The sequence below is a fragment of the Asparagus officinalis genome, chromosome 5 (assembly GCF_001876935.1).
Source record: "Asparagus officinalis chromosome 5, Aspof.V1, whole genome shotgun sequence".
Classification (NCBI taxonomy): domain Eukaryota; kingdom Viridiplantae; phylum Streptophyta; class Magnoliopsida; order Asparagales; family Asparagaceae; genus Asparagus; species Asparagus officinalis.
The window spans coordinates 3230102-3245400 of record NC_033798.1 but is presented as its reverse complement, the minus strand read 5'-3'; the positions used below and the strand labels follow the sequence as shown (position 1 = coordinate 3245400).

General features: G+C 40.7%; 2 protein-coding genes across 2 annotated transcripts; both read right to left on the bottom strand.

Annotated features, from left to right (window-relative positions):
* LOC109840002 lies at window positions 300-3274 on the bottom strand. The gene is made up of 3 exons (XM_020408488.1): window positions 2657-3274; window positions 2225-2572; window positions 300-638 (listed from the first exon to the last, which is right to left on the bottom strand). The coding sequence occupies exons 1-3, from the start codon at window positions 3272-3274 to the stop codon at window positions 300-302; spliced, it is 1305 nt and encodes a 434-aa protein (XP_020264077.1).
* Window positions 4358-14828, bottom strand: LOC109839998. The gene is made up of 3 exons (XM_020408477.1): window positions 14721-14828; window positions 13322-14546; window positions 4358-5199 (listed from the first exon to the last, which is right to left on the bottom strand). The coding sequence occupies exons 1-3, from the start codon at window positions 14826-14828 to the stop codon at window positions 4358-4360; spliced, it is 2175 nt and encodes a 724-aa protein (XP_020264066.1).

The following is a 15299-nucleotide window of genomic DNA, read 5'->3' as shown; positions in this document are numbered from 1 at the left end:
GCAAGAGGTGAGGGTTTCGTAGTCTTTGTCCGTGTAAAAAATTACATTATTGGGAGAGAATTTTACAGTCCTTGTTCGTTTAAAAGATTGTAATGAGAGGAATTTGGAGAGAATATGAGAGTTGATTACGTATGTGACATTGAGAGATTGAGAGACGAGAGTTAAGTGGTTCCTCTTGTAGTTCTTTTTTTTTGTCAATGAAAAAATATATTCATTATACCAAGTATGAGAGTTTTATCGTACATCAATGTCACACTTTGACAACAAGAAGTCTGGTAATGAAACCCAGACTGAGCAAACTATAAACTCTCTATATAATCCCTAACATGATTTGGGATGTCTTCATTCAAAATTTTTGCAAAAATTGTAATCTTCACTACACGAAAAAGCTTTTCAGGGTCTCTAGCTTTGTGCTGAAATATTCTGAGGTTTCTCTCCTGCCATATTAGATAAACAGCAGCCGACAAAGCCATCCTCTTCAATTTTTTCTTAAAACCAATCCCTTTTAGATTACTATACCATGTTGTTAATTGATTCCACTTGCAAGATTTCCATCTGTAGCTAAGCCAATCCATGATCTTATTCCAAACAGTTGCAGAGTATTGGCATTCAAAATAGAGGTGCTCACAGGTTTCCATCTGACGAATATTGGAGCATAAAACACACTGGCTGGTACTTAATATTCTCATCCTGCACAGTCTATTCTGTGTTAACAACCTGGAATGAGAGGCCAGAATAGTAGGATGATAATCATATTTTATTATAATTTTATATCCTCATTATCTATTTTATATGAATAAATATACCACTAATAATTGTTTTTATCTTTTAATTGTAGGTTAATGAAGAATAAATCTCAAACTCTCATCTCTCAACAAAAACCCATCGATTAAATGAAGAAATGAATCAAAGAAGCCCATTGAAAAATCAATTTTCAAATTATCCAAAAGTCCAGAATCAAGCCGAGTAGCCGGTAGAAGCCGGAGAAAATCAAAAATCCAATATGAAAAGAAATCATATTCAAAATGGTTGGCCACAAAGAAATGACGATATCTCCTAATCCGGAAGGCGGAATTTAACATATAATATATGAAAATCGCCTATCTCGACGAGAGGAAGCTATCCGTGAAATCAGAATTTGGAAATAATGAGTATCAATATCGGCATCGATGTGGGCATCGATACCTGCATCGATACCTGCATCGATGCCGGATTACTGTAGCGCGCGTCAATGGCTGATTTTGCTTGTCTTGGGGCTCAAGTTTGATCTAATTGCTCTCATTCTTTGATGTTTACTATAAATAGGGGTAGAGAGTGAGGGGTTAGGGTGTGAAAACTTTTGTAACTCCTTTTGGAGAGGAGGGCTACTCTTAATTGAGAAGGCCTTCTAAAATTATAACTTTTGTTGCAATTAATAATAATAATTTTTTCACCACTTTACATTTTTCTCTTCTTCTCTTTGTTGGATGATGAAGATGAAGATGAAGATGGAGGATTATTTGAAGGTTTGCATTTCTTTCTTTTTCTCTTTTATTGCTTATTAGTTTAGATTTATTTCTATGCTTGTAGTTAGATTTTATTTTCTTGTTAAATAGCCAAGATGCTAGAACCCTCTTGCCTTAGATTTATTTTATGCTTATAGAGTAGATTTATTTTCGTGCATTTAATTCTTGTAATTTTATTTTGTAGTTTAGATTTTGTAATTTATTTTGTAGTTAGATTTTAATTTCTTATACTATTCACCTTGAGACTAGAACCCTCTTGGGTTTAGTTTTTCTTTTTATTTCTTTTTATTTTGTTTGATTCGCCTTTAGGCTAGAACCCTCTAGGAATCACCCTTTTCTAAGAAGTGGGTTCAATTTTAGATTATCCATATCTATAATTGAATCCACCATCTTTAATTTCTTGCATTTTCTTTTGAATTTTGTTCTTCATTCTTGATTTTTCATTTATTTCTTGATTTTATTCATTTTTCCTTCTTGCCTTATTGATCACACTCATTCTTTGTCACATCCACTCTCACTTAAATTTTGTGCCGTTTCACGCACTATCACTTTCACTCTCATTATCTCTCCACAATCACATTTACTCATCACTCCTATTTGTCACGCACACAAAATAAGAACCGATTTTATATTTTCTCCTACAAAACACCTTCCTCGTGGGATCGATATCTTAAATACTATAACTTGACACGGTTGTGCACTTGCAACCTTTTTGGTACATGTTTATGCTGCATCATAGGAGGAGCTTGCTGATTTATCTTTCTATACACTGAAGAAATACTGATTGAACCATTGACACAATATCCAGCAACAACATTTAGAAGATTATCAACATTTCCAAATTTTCCTATCAACAAATCCCTCACTCTTAGTAGCTGCTTCCACATCCATGAATCATTTTCCTTTACTTGAACTTGCCAAATATTATTTTGTCTTAGGTAGTTTCCATGCACCCATTTGATCCAAAGAATGTCTTTTTTGAGATGAATTAACCAAAGGAGTTTAGCAGCAGAAGCATGATTCCATACATTTGCAGAAAAAACTCTAAGTCCTCCATGCTCCAGGTCCTGGCAGATAGAAGACCAAGATACCAGGGGGATTTTATGCCCCTATAGGAATTCAGCACACATGCTATCAATCTTCTCAAGCACTTTGATTGGCAATATGTAATTGCTAGTCCAGAAAATCTGAATTCCTAGAATAACTGACTTGATCAATTGCAATCTGCCAGCATAGGACAGAGTTCTTCTATTTTGCCAGCTTTGAAATTGTTCTGATATTTTGTTTATAAGTGGAGAGCAGTCCAGCCATGAGAGCCTCTTTGAGATAAGAGGAACACCCAAGTATCTTATAGGGAGAACACATTCTGGAAAGTTGAGATAGGAGCTTATCTGAACTTTCAAATCATCACCAATACCACTCATATATAATGAGCATTTGGCAGAGTTTGGTTCCAAACCAGAGACTTGACTGAATTCCTTAAGACAATCATTTAATCTTGAAACTGAGTTCATGTCAGCTTTGCAAAATAATAGAAGGTCATCTGCAAATAGTAGATGAGTAATTTTTATTCTAGAGCATTTGGGATGAAATCTAAATAACCTGTCTTCCTTAAGAAAATCCAGCCTCCTTGATAGATACTTCATTCCAATTACAAATAGGTAGGGGGATAATGGATCTCCTTGTCTAAGTCCTCTTGCACCTTGAAAACATACATGAAGTGTACCATTGATTGATAGTGAGTACTTTGGGGTTGAGATGCATTCCATGATCCATTAAATTACAGTTTCAGGAAAATCCAGTCCTGTCAACATGTATCTTATGAACTCCCAATTAATGGTGTCAAATGCCTTTCTCAAGTCAATGTTTAAAATGGCTCTTGGAGAAGTGTTTTTCCTGTTATAGTGCTTGATGAGCTCATGTGCTAAGAGAATATTACCAGAGATAAACCTCCCCTTAACAAATGCACTTTGAGCATCATTAACTAGGTATCCCATGACCTTTTGAATTCTACCAGCAATGATTTTTGATATTATTTTGTACACACAGTTGCAGCAAGCAATTGGTCTAAATTCATTAGCTGATATAGGATTGAGAACTTTTGGCACCAAAGTAATAGATGTAGTATTAAATGTACCTAGCAATTTTCCTGATCTGAAAAATTCCTCAACTGCTGCATATAGATCTTCTCCAATTACATTCCAAGAAGCCTTGTAAAAGAGAGCACCAAATCCATCAGGACCAGGACTCTTATCATTTGACATAGAGAAAACTGTTTCTTTAATTTCCTCCCTTGATACATGCAAACCAAGCATAGATTTTTGATCAGATGTGAGCAGAGGACCATTTTTAATCACCTCAGTATTTGGTATAGAAGTTGGAACTGAAGTACCCAGAAGATTTTTATAGTATTCTAAAAATTCTTCAGTGATCTCTGATTTTTCTGTGATTCTGACACCATTTCTATCATATATAGAAAGAATTATGTTATGATGTCTTTTCTTTTTCATGATAGAGTGGAAAAATTGTGAGCTTTTATCCCCATGTAATCCCCATTTAATATTTTCTCTCTGCCTGTAGAAAGATGTTTCACAATCCAAGAGTCTGACATATTTGTTTAAGCAGTCTTTTTCCTTAGATATCAGTTCAGGGTTGAAAAGATCTTCATTAAGTAGCCCTTGAATGTTAGCTAGTTCACTTTTGGCTCTATCCACTTGCTCACTTATATTCATGAAATGTTTCTTATTTAGCTCCTTTAGTACAGGTTTGAGCCTTTTGAGCTTAGTGTGAAATTTGTACATCTCATACCCATATAATTCTTGATCCCATATTGACCTGATTGTTGAAATAAACTATGAATGCTTAGCCCACATGTTGAAAATTTTGAAAGGCCTTTTACCCTCAGTCACATCATCTCCTATTGTTAATAGAGCAGGAGAGTGGTCAGAGCAACTAGGATTGAGGAATTCCACTTGACTGGATGTATAATTGTGGATCCATTCATCATTTACCAAGCATCTGTCCAATCTAGACCATATTCTTGAATCAGCTTCTTGCTTATTGCACCAAGTGAAAAAACAACCTGTAGATCTAATATGAGTTAGTTGACTTGAACTGATAAAGCTCTGAAAATCCTCAGTATCAGCTTGAGAGATTGGTGCACCTCCTATCTTTTCATCACTGCTAATAATAGCATTAAAATCCCCTCCAATCACCCAGGGACAATTGACATTTTGCTTATATGCTAATAAATCATTCCAAAGGGTCTTCCTGGCTATCATTTGATTAAGAGCATATACTATAGTGCACAAACATGTAATTCTGCCATCTCTGGAGACAATAGAGCATGTCATATATTGATCAGATGATACAACATTTTGAACTGTGAGGACTTCATTATCCCAGAGAATCCATATCCTTCCCTTTATAGCTCCTTGAGCATTTGAGATCCATTTCCAGTCTTTTGTTATTTTTCTTGCCAGCATCTGCATTTTGCTTTCGGGGAGTTTTGTTTCCAAAAGAGCAAGGAATGAGATATTATAATCTTGTATAAGTTGCTTCACAATCCTATGTTTAGAGGATTTATTAAACCCTCTAATATTCCAAATTGCAAAATGCATTATTTGGATGTCCCCCTTTATCTTCACCAGGGGGATCAGATTGTTGCTCCAGAAGAGAGAATAGAGATGATTGACTGCATGTAGTATCTTTCCCAGAAAATATTACTCTTTTTGCTAAATTAGATCTATTGACATTTGTAAATCCAGATGTATTAACCAGAGGTGATGAAAATCGAAATACCTGATTCCCAGCTGTAGGCATCGAAAATTGCCTATAGGTCTTCACGAACAGCTCAGTGTTAAGCAACGACGATGAACGTCACTATCCGGTCCACAAGAGTTCGATTGATGTCGGTGAATGCTTGAAGTGAATCGACGAACTACATGGACTAACAGAATCTCGGAATAACGAAGGTACGGGCTAATCAGGAGCCCCGCGATGTTTACAAAAAGAACAATGCCCTTCATGTCTCATTCAATCTACAGATGATCCAACCATCGGAGCTGATAGAACTCATTGTCGGCTTTCCAACGCACTTTAAATCATTCAAATCCGAGTTCGGACGAAGAATTTACAGTGAAAACAAACTTATACACCATAACAGAGTGTCTAGGACCAACGAGACACCCTAAGGTGTCTCGGCCAAAGCCGAGACACCCTAGGGTGTCTCGGCCCAAACCGAGACACCCTAGGGTGTCTCGGATCAAGGGGAGACACCCTAGGGTGTCTCGGATCAAGTGGAGACATCCTGGGGTGTCTCCAACGTAGATTTGGGCCTTTAGGTGGTTTTAACCGCTCCAAACTCCCCCGAGCCTATAAATACAAGCCTCAGGCCCTCATTTTTCAAGATCTGGAATTCTCGTGCCTCAGCGAAGCCCTGCCGGATTGAAGACTTAAAGTGCACAGATTTCAGAGAGGAGGAGGAGAGATCGGATCGAGTTCTTCAACGCAAGAGACAGAGATTCGTCAGATCTACAGTTTCTCGGATCCGTTCCTTAGGATTATCCCGTTGCGGTAATCTTAAGAAGAGTGATTATCTCGCTTCGCCGAGATAAGAGCTACAGTTTCTCAATCCCTTCACGGATAGACGAAGCTCTGCCCAATTTTTTTAGCAATCAGATCTGATCGACGGTGGTCCACGGATAAACCCCGACACATGCAAAGATCTCACGCAAGCAGAAGACCGATAAAGGATCTCTACGTTTGTTTGATAAAGTTGTAAACTTTTTTTTGTTTTCATTGTGTAAAAGTCTTATAAAAAGACTGATTTTTGTATTCGTTGTAAACGTATGAAGTTTGTAATGAATCTCGCAATAAAACAAGCAACTTTTTTCGCAAACCATCTGGCGACCACAGTGGGAGCCAACAGCTTCGTTGCCGAAGCTGTCGTGCCACAACCGACGATCAAGATCCCGGTGCTCGAAGAGGTCGAATACGAGTTCGACCAGCAGAAGTTCGAGGAGTATGTCTCCTCCTCCTCCTCCTCCTCCAGATCCGCCTCTCCTTGCAAGTGCAGGAAGGCCTCCTCCTCCCAGAAGATCCATCGGTCTCCAGATCTGAAGAACCAAGAAATCGATCTCCCCATAGCCGATGCTACAGTCGTACCTTGCAATGGTCCGCCGGCACCCAATGAGACCAGATCTGCAGATCTGAACTCCTTCACGATTAAGGAGTCGATTGCTGAAGGCGCACCAACTCTATCAAAGAGAGCACGTCAAAGGAAACGCCAACGCCTCACGCGCCAATTCGCTAACGCTTTGGATCAGGTGGATGGACTCCATTACCAAGCAGATCTGGAGTTCAGAAAGCGCCAAGTGGCTAATCTGTTGCTACGACCAGCATCGGAATCCTCCTCTCGATCTCTAATTAACGAATGAGTTCGTGTTAAAAGAACCCGCTCAACTCTCGAGGAGCGAATCCAGAAGCGCCCCGCCTTGCTTGCGCATGCCCAGACCCTTGTGCGAAAAGCACAGGAAATGCAAAAGAAAGAGGCAGTTAAGAGATCGCCGAGATCCAAACAAGTTTGGGTGCCGAAGGCTAAGTCAGCGTCCCTACCCGATAAAATACATCAGTTGTGTCTCTCGGTTGAGTCCAGATCCAAAGCTGGTTCCCAGCTTTCGTCGAGTTCAGATCTCGTTCCTTTTAATCACGTACCTCCGGTGAAGCTCCGTAACAATATGGACATATCCAGAGGTAGGAAAGTGGTAGCGGAACGCCTGAGTCTTTTGCACGAGGATCAAGGCAAAGCACCTATTAAAGAACACTTGGGACCATTGAAGGAACCCCGAGCAAACATCCGGACTGGGGGTTGTACACAACCTCCTAACAAATTCCAACAACGGCCCGCTTGGCGGTGCGTGCAGAAAACCAGGAGACCATTGAGGTTTCACCTTCACAAGGGTGTGATTCCAAACGTGTGACTCCTGTAAATGCCAACAAGGCAATGTTTACTCAGAGGAAAACGCGTCAAATAGAAAAATACGTTATACCTGAGAATTTATGTAAACAGCCGATAGGTTGCTCTGACCGCAACGTCGATGAGTTGTACTATCGGACCGGGGGTACGAATAAATCTCGAAAGAGAAGTACCCGGGAAGCGGACTCTCACTGTCCGTGCATCAAAATTATCAAGGCAATATTATCATCGTGTAGCTACCCCAAGACCGCTTTACAGAGGGTCTCGGTATTCGAGAGGATCTCCGATGGAATGACGAAGCCCAAATCAAGGCGTTTCCACCAAAGAGGATCGGTTGATCAAGATGATGAATTCCCAGAAGTTACCATCAACATGGTCAATAAGGAAAAATCTCCGATTGTTTCAAGTGGTTCCAACCATAATTTCTCTCCAGGAAGAAGAGTCAGTTCGGGAATAACCCAACAAATATCTCAGCTTCAGCTAGAAACCGTTGGACATAATGATTACCAGGGCATCCATGAAAGAATACATTCCGATGACGAACTCTCAGATTCTTATTCCGCAATCGCCTCTGATGATACAACGTCTAGCATAGGATAAGCTCGGGAAGTGTTCATGGTCAACACCGAGCAAATAGCCAAAATCATTGAGGATGCTCTAGCCAAGCAGAAAGAAGCATTCAAAATTGAAATGGAAATGACCATGCAGGAGATGAGACAAATGCACGACCAACAAATCCGAGCTTTGTCAAATCAGCTAGTTGAATCCAGCCGTCGTACCCAGAACGCCACAATTGACAGCGATCCAGAAGTGGATGAAATCATCATGGCCGATGCACCTCCCAAAAATACTGGGTGTGGTTCAAATGCACACCCTACAGATAACATCCCAAAAATACTGGGTGTGGTTCAAATGCACACCCTACAGATAACAACGCTGGGGGTGGTTCTGCCAAAGATAATAACACAGATAACAACGCTGGGGGTGGTTCTGCCAAAGATAATAACACTGGGGGTGGCCGTATTATTCCTCTCGGAAATTATCCAAAACAGGATATAGGTGAGGACGAAAAGATGAAGGATCTCGAAAGCAAAATTAATGCTTTAATGTCTACTCAAGAGGTAAAGAAGACCGGCATTCTATGTCCATACCCATGAGAATGGGAATCAATCCCCTATCCGGCGAAGTTCAGTCTAATTAACTTCACGCCGTTTAATGGGAAGGGTTCACCCACTCAGCATTTGATTTACTTCAAATCGCACCTAGGAGTCATCTCTAGTAATGAGCCTCTGATGGTATGGTCCTTCGTTGGCACTCTTCGTGGAGCCGCCTTCGATTGGTATCGCCGCCTCAAGCCAGGAAGCGTGAATAGCTGGGACGACATGGAAACTAAGTTCCTCACTAATTTCTTCGATGACGACACCGAGATATCCATCGGAACGTTGCTCGATGAGAAAAAAAAAGACGGGAAATTGGTCGACACCTTCGTCAAAAGGTTTCGGAACAAGGCGATGAACTGTCGGGACCCGATTACTGAGGAGTTCATTCTCCAGACTTGCCACAACAACCTCACATTAGACGTATTGGAGGCAATGGGAACAACACCGTCTAACACTTGAAAAGACTTGAAGGTGCGCGGGGAACAAGCCGAACGCTTCCTCCAAAGGAAGAAAGCCGAGAGGAGCCAACCAACGGCGAATCTTCCGAACTCGAACTTTGCCTCTCGTGGTAAGGGCAAGGCACCTGCAGCTGTTGTTGGTGCTAATCGAATGTCACAACAGCAATCCCGAAGGCAGCAAAAGACTTCGGACCCGAGACTCAAGAAAAAGTATTCCTTCAAGGACGAAGACGTTCCAGCCATCTTCGAATCCCTCCTTGGAAGCAACAAGATCAAGCTACCACCTATCACAAATCAGGAGGAAGCTGACAACACTACGGACTCAAAGTACTGTGCATACAACAGGAGGGTCGTTCATCCCACCAAGGAGTGCTTTGCTCTTAAGAATAGCATCCAAACCTTGGTTGAAGCCGGTGTTATATCACTCAATTAAGTCGAAGCAACACTCCAAAGAGTATACGAGTATAAACTGCTTCTCAATCCTCCAACAAGTGCATGAGGTTAAACTGCTTCCTTACATACTCCAACAAGTATATGAGTCTAAACTGTTTCCTTTCTTTCACGGGAAGTTCCTGGAGAATACTATGCCTGATATTCTTAAGGATAACCCGGACACCCAACTGAGTACAATGTCGGACCCAGTTCCATAAGGGAAGCTGGGGGTGGATTATTCATGTATCGGCAAGTTCTCGAAAGAATACCACGGGTGATATTCTTAGGGATAACCCAATCACTACAAAAGTGATAATTAAAACATCCACATTTAAACTCTAAAGCTTGGAATGTTTTCTATTATTGTTATCAAATTCACTAATTCTCATGAGTTATCTTGTTGAGACGAGATTCGATCCTTTTGACAGATTAATCTTTCCTCACAAAAATACCCCACTGATCAAGTCAATTGATGGGCCAATTCATGGCAATTTCCAAAGCTTGACGTGTTAAGTCCTGATTACTTAACGTCAAAACTCTTCATCGAGTGGCCAGTACAAACTAGTATTTCTACTGCTACTTGTATTCCACTCCCTTTGCTTTCAGGTCAAACCTATAAAAGTTAGGGCCACAACCAAAATCCCCTCTCGATTCCCTTAATGAACAAGAGGCCCATAAATTGAGCGATCAAACCTTCCTACAGTTAGGATCGTCTTAAACCTCCCATTCGGTCAAACCTTCCTACAGTTAGGACCAAAACCAAAACCCCCTCTTGATTCCCTCAATGAACGAGAGGTCCACAAATCGAGCGATCAAACCTTCCTACAGTTAGGATCTCTTAAAACTCCTGCTTGGTCAAACCTTCCGACAGTTAAGACCAAAACCACAATTCACTCTCGATAAATGAGAAATTCATCTTTAGTTCGATAATCAAACATTCCGACAGTTAGGGTTATCTGAATCTTTTCGATTCTCGGAGTGGAGATCCCACTCTTAGTTTCACCTTTCCGGATTCTGGGGGTGGAGACCCCACCTCGAGTCTCCTTTCCAGCTGAAGATAGAATATAAAATTCTTCTTCCTCAGTGTCAGGAGATAGAATATAAAATTCTTCCTCTCCCATTTCGTGTTCGTCTTTACCCCAAGAGAAGACACCACCTTTTTCAACTCCCAAAATCTGTGCCTCACAGGTACGGGGAACTTTCATCCCGAATCCTAAGTATGGATGAGTCAACGCCTAATACACGTTGTCGGATGCCATATTCCCGTAAGAAATGGCGAAGTTTATGTATTCAAAATCATAGTATTAAGTCTAAGAGAAGCAATTCTCTTAGCACAACGTTACATGTGAAACAGGTTTTAATAATTCACATGCTATCCCGATTCAAATGGTAATCGGTAAAGGCACGTCAAACCCGTTGATGGTTGGGGGTTTGCCAAAAATCCCAAAGTCTATGCCTAACACGCGTTGCCGGTTTAGCCTTTCACCGATTGAAAAAGACACCAGAGTACAATTCTGGGGACTTTCATCCCGAATCCTAAGTAGGGATGAGTCAACGTCTAATACGCGTTGCCGGATGCCATATTCCCGTAAGAAATGGCGAAGTCTATGTATTCAAAATCATAGCATTAAGTCTAAGAGAAGCAATTCTCTTAGCACAACGTTACATGTGAAACGGGTTTTAATAATTCACATGCTAGCCCGATTCAAACGGTAATCGGTAAAGGCACGTCAAACCCGTTGATGGCTGGGGGTTTGCCAAAAATCCCAAAGTCTATGTCTAACACGCATTGCCGGTTAGTCTTTGACCGTAAAAAGGACAAAAGACCACATATTCAACATTGTGGCAGGTTGTTATTAATAACACCATAATCCGTGCCTCACACGTATGGGGAATTTTATCCTGAAGCCTAAGCAGGGATAAGTCAACGCCTAACACGCGTTACCGGTTTAGTCTTTTACCGATTGAAGAAGACACCAGAATCCGAGTCTGAGGATTTTTATCCTGAATCCTAAGTAAGGATAAGTCAACGCCTAACACGTGTTGTCGGGTAGTCTATTCCCGTGAGAAAAACGAAGCCTACGTATTCAATGTCGTAGCACTAAAAGAGTTAACTCTTTTAGCACAACGTTATGTGCAGAACAGATCTAAACAATCTGCATGCTAGCCCGACTCAAACGGTAGTCGGTAAAGGCTCATCAAACCCGTTGATGGCTGAGAATTTGCCAAAAATTCTATAAGTACAGTCATTGATGCATCAGCTCTGTTAGTTGGTCTCGTGACTCAATTATCCAACAACATTAAGATAAGATCCACAAATGCAGATGAATCAGCTTTAACAGTTGGTCCTGCAACCTCGATACTTAGGACCGCCGTGCTCCAATACCTTAAGAGCTTAAACTGTGTATACTCCAATAAACGTACGAGTATAAACTGTGTCAACGTACGACGTTCGAAACCCTAGGGTCAACGCCGGTCAACGCGTAACCCTAGGTCAACGCCGGTCAACGCCGGTCAACGCGTTGCGATCAAAAAGTCAACGCGAATCAATATATCATGATGGAGATAGTCAGTTCAAAGTCAACTCAATGACACAAGCCAAACTCAACTCACTGGTGGTAGACTCGAGACTCCGACGACGGCCAAGCGATAAACGCAGCGCCGGAAGGACTTCGGCTATTCGTCAAAACATTGGATAGACCGAAAATCGAAGGAGCCAAGAGTTGAAACTAGCTACAGGTCCTTTACGCCGACTGAAGGCTGGACCAATCACATCCAAAGTATTCCAGCTTCTTCTATAAAAGAAACGAGTCTGGAACGCTTTAGAGGGGGTATCTGTAGGCATCGAAAATTGCCTATAGGTCTCCACGAACAGCTCAGTATTAAGGAACGATGATGAACGTCACTATCCAGTCCACAAGAGTTCGATTGATGTCGGTGAACGCTTGAAGTGAATCGACGAACTACATGGAGTAACAGAATCTCGGAATAACGAAGGTACGGGCTAATTGGGAGCCCCGCGATGTTTATAAAAAGAACAATGCCCTTCGTGTCTCATTCACTCTACAGATGATCCAACCATCGGAGCTGATAGAACTCCTTGTTGGCTTTCCAATGCACTTCGAATCACTCAAATCCGAGTTCGGACGAAGAATTTACAGCGAAAACAAACTTATACACCATAACGGAGTGTCTCGGATCAAGGGGAAACGTAGATTTGGGCCTTTAGGTGGTTTTAACCGCTCCAAACTCCCCCGAGCCTATAAATACAAGCCTCTGGCCCTCATTTTTCAAGATCTGGAATTCTCGTGCCTCGACGAAGCCCTGCCAGATTGAAGACTTAAAGTGTACATATTTCAGAGAGGAGGAGGAGAGATCGGATCGAGTTCTTCAACGCAAGAGACAGAGATTCGTCAGATCTACAGTTTCCCGGATCCGTTCCTTAGGATTATCCCGTTGCGGTAATCTTAAGAAGAGTGATTATCTCGCTTCGCCGAGATAAGAGCTACAGTTTCTCAATCCCTTCACGGATAGATGAAGCTCTGCCCAATTTTTTCAGCAATCAGATCTGATCGACGGTGGTCCACGGATAAACCCCGGCACAGGCAAAGATCCCACGCAAGCAGAAGACCGATAAACGATCTCTGCGTTTGTTTGATAAAGTTGTAAACTTTTTTTTGTTTTCATTGTGTAAAAGTCTTATAAAAAGACTGATTTTTGTATTCGTTGTAAACGTATGAAGTTTGTAATGAATCTCGTAATAAAACAAGCAATTTTTTCCGCAAACACCAGCCCATTGTTGTGCATGTTTTGTAGTATTCTGCTTAAGGTAGCCACCAGTATCTTTCATTCCCTGATTTGATATATTTGGAGCAATTTCTTTCTCATTTACAAGATTTTCTGTTATGTTTCTGTCTCTGGGAGTCTGAGTATCAGTCTGTGCATGTTTTGCTACAGGAATTGCAGAATCACTCTTAGATGTTTCTCCTCTAGTCCTATTTTGAATTGTAGAGTCATTTACCATTTCATAATGCTCTGAGTTAGCCTGAGTTTCTTTTCCAACCTGCTTCTTAATAGGTACCCACACTTTTTTAGCTCTGTTTCTCCTGCATTGCTCAATGTTATGCCCAACCATACTACATAAGGTACACCATCTAGGTTTAAATTCATACAATACTGGCTGAGTATAATTCCTTCCATCAGGCCCTTGGATAATCAATTGATCTGGCAATGGCTCCTTCAATGGAAATTTAACTTCCAATAGAACTCTTGCATAGCTCAGCCTCTGCCTGGTAGCTGTTAGCTTATCAGTTGCAATTGGTTTTCCAATAAGGCTAGCAACCTTACTAATACCAGTTGAGCTCCATAGATTAAGCCGCAAATTTGGAAATTGAACCCACATTGGGTAGTAGAAATCCTGCAGGTTTTCTAAATCTGTGTCAATACTCCATGGCTTTAACATCAAAGGCCTAGATCCAAAGAACCAAGGACCAGCCTCTAAGACATCTCGCATTTGTTTCTCAGTTTGAAAATAAAAAAGAAACAATCCTTGCTTGATAATGGAGATCTTCAGAATTGAAATTTTACCCCAAAATTTGTTAACAAAAGATTCCATAGCCTTGAATTTAGTATTTAACCCAATAACATGCCCTAATAAAGCAGATTTCCAAAGAACTTCTCCTTCTGTCCATTCTTCAGTATTGAATGAAACAGTATTAGATTGAGCAGATGGAAAAAAACTTAGAGAAAGTCCATTGCCAGATTTCCTGTTATCAACGAAAAGACTAACAAAAGACTTTCGAGGTTCAGGCTCAGTATTCTCCTTCAATTCCTCATCAATCAAATTTTCATTAGCTGATTTTTCCAAATTTTCATCAACAGATTTATCTATTACCTCTGTTTCTAGATCTATAGATTTATCAGCTCTATTTTCTAGATGAGAAGAATCCTCAATGTTTTCAGCATCCAGATTAATAATATCGAATTCAAAATCATCATCGGCTTCATCATCTGCCTGTAGAGTAGAATTAGAAGAACTTAGCTGTCTAATGGCTTGAATTCCAAAGCTCTATTGATGATGAAGATCTGAAATAGGATCAGATCTAGCAAGGATTTCTTCCATTAGCATTTTCCTCTTAGCTCCCTTTGGACCTGTACTTTCCATCTCTGCAGATATTGAAGATCTCACCTCAGAAGCATCATCAACAACTTGAGAAGGATAAACAAAGATCGAATCTCTAATATCACTAGCACTGGCCATGGATTTCTTGTTGCTATTCTTCTTCTTCTTCTTCATTTGAAAACTTGGCGGAGGTGCACGATAGCTAGGAAATCACCCGCTAAAATGCACCTGCTAACCGCCCCTTATTGTGCATGTTTTGTAGTATTCCTCTTGTAGTTCTCCCTTATACATAGTTGATTTCTTGTATTATTGGTCGTGGACGCAGGTCAAAGTTGGTCGACCGAACTACGTAAAACTCGGTGTTCTTTCTTCTTGATTACGGTTATTTTCTATCTTATTAATTGTGGGTTAGCTTCCGAGTTGCGGAGATCGTAGTAGGCTGAGAGGCAAAATTTTTCAATAAGTAGTATCAGAGCAATGGTGATGAATCCAGGAGTTAGTTTTCAAGATAGAAGTCATCGTCATGCGAGCTTGAAGATCGACTTTACAAGAATCAAGATGAAGAAAAAGAAAAAGAAAAAACGAAGGTACTATAGCACGGGAATACTGTAGCAACGGGAACACTGTCCACGTGGGCGAGCATTT

Excerpts from the sequence above, each read along its gene's own strand:
- LOC109840002 (XM_020408488.1), bottom strand. The coding sequence starts at position 3,274 with ATGGAATGCATCTCAACCCCAAAGTACTCACTATCAATCAATGGTACA. Across the intron at positions 2,573-2,656 it reads ATTACATATTGCCAATCAAA|GACCTGGAGCATGGAGGACT; the intron begins GTGCTTGAGAAG and ends TCTATCTGCCAG. Across the intron at positions 639-2,224 it reads CTATGATGCAGCATAAACAT|ATGGAAACCTGTGAGCACCT; the intron begins GTACCAAAAAGG and ends AATATTCGTCAG.
- LOC109839998 (XM_020408477.1), bottom strand. The coding sequence starts at position 14,828 with ATGAAGAAGAAGAAGAAGAATAGCAACAAGAAATCCATGGCCAGTGCT. Across the intron at positions 14,547-14,720 it reads TTGTTGATGATGCTTCTGAG|GCAGATGATGAAGCCGATGA; the intron begins GTGAGATCTTCA and ends TCTACTCTACAG. Across the intron at positions 5,200-13,321 it reads ACATGCACAACAATGGGCTG|TCAATCATCTCTATTCTCTC; the intron begins GTGTTTGCGGAA and ends TACTACATGCAG.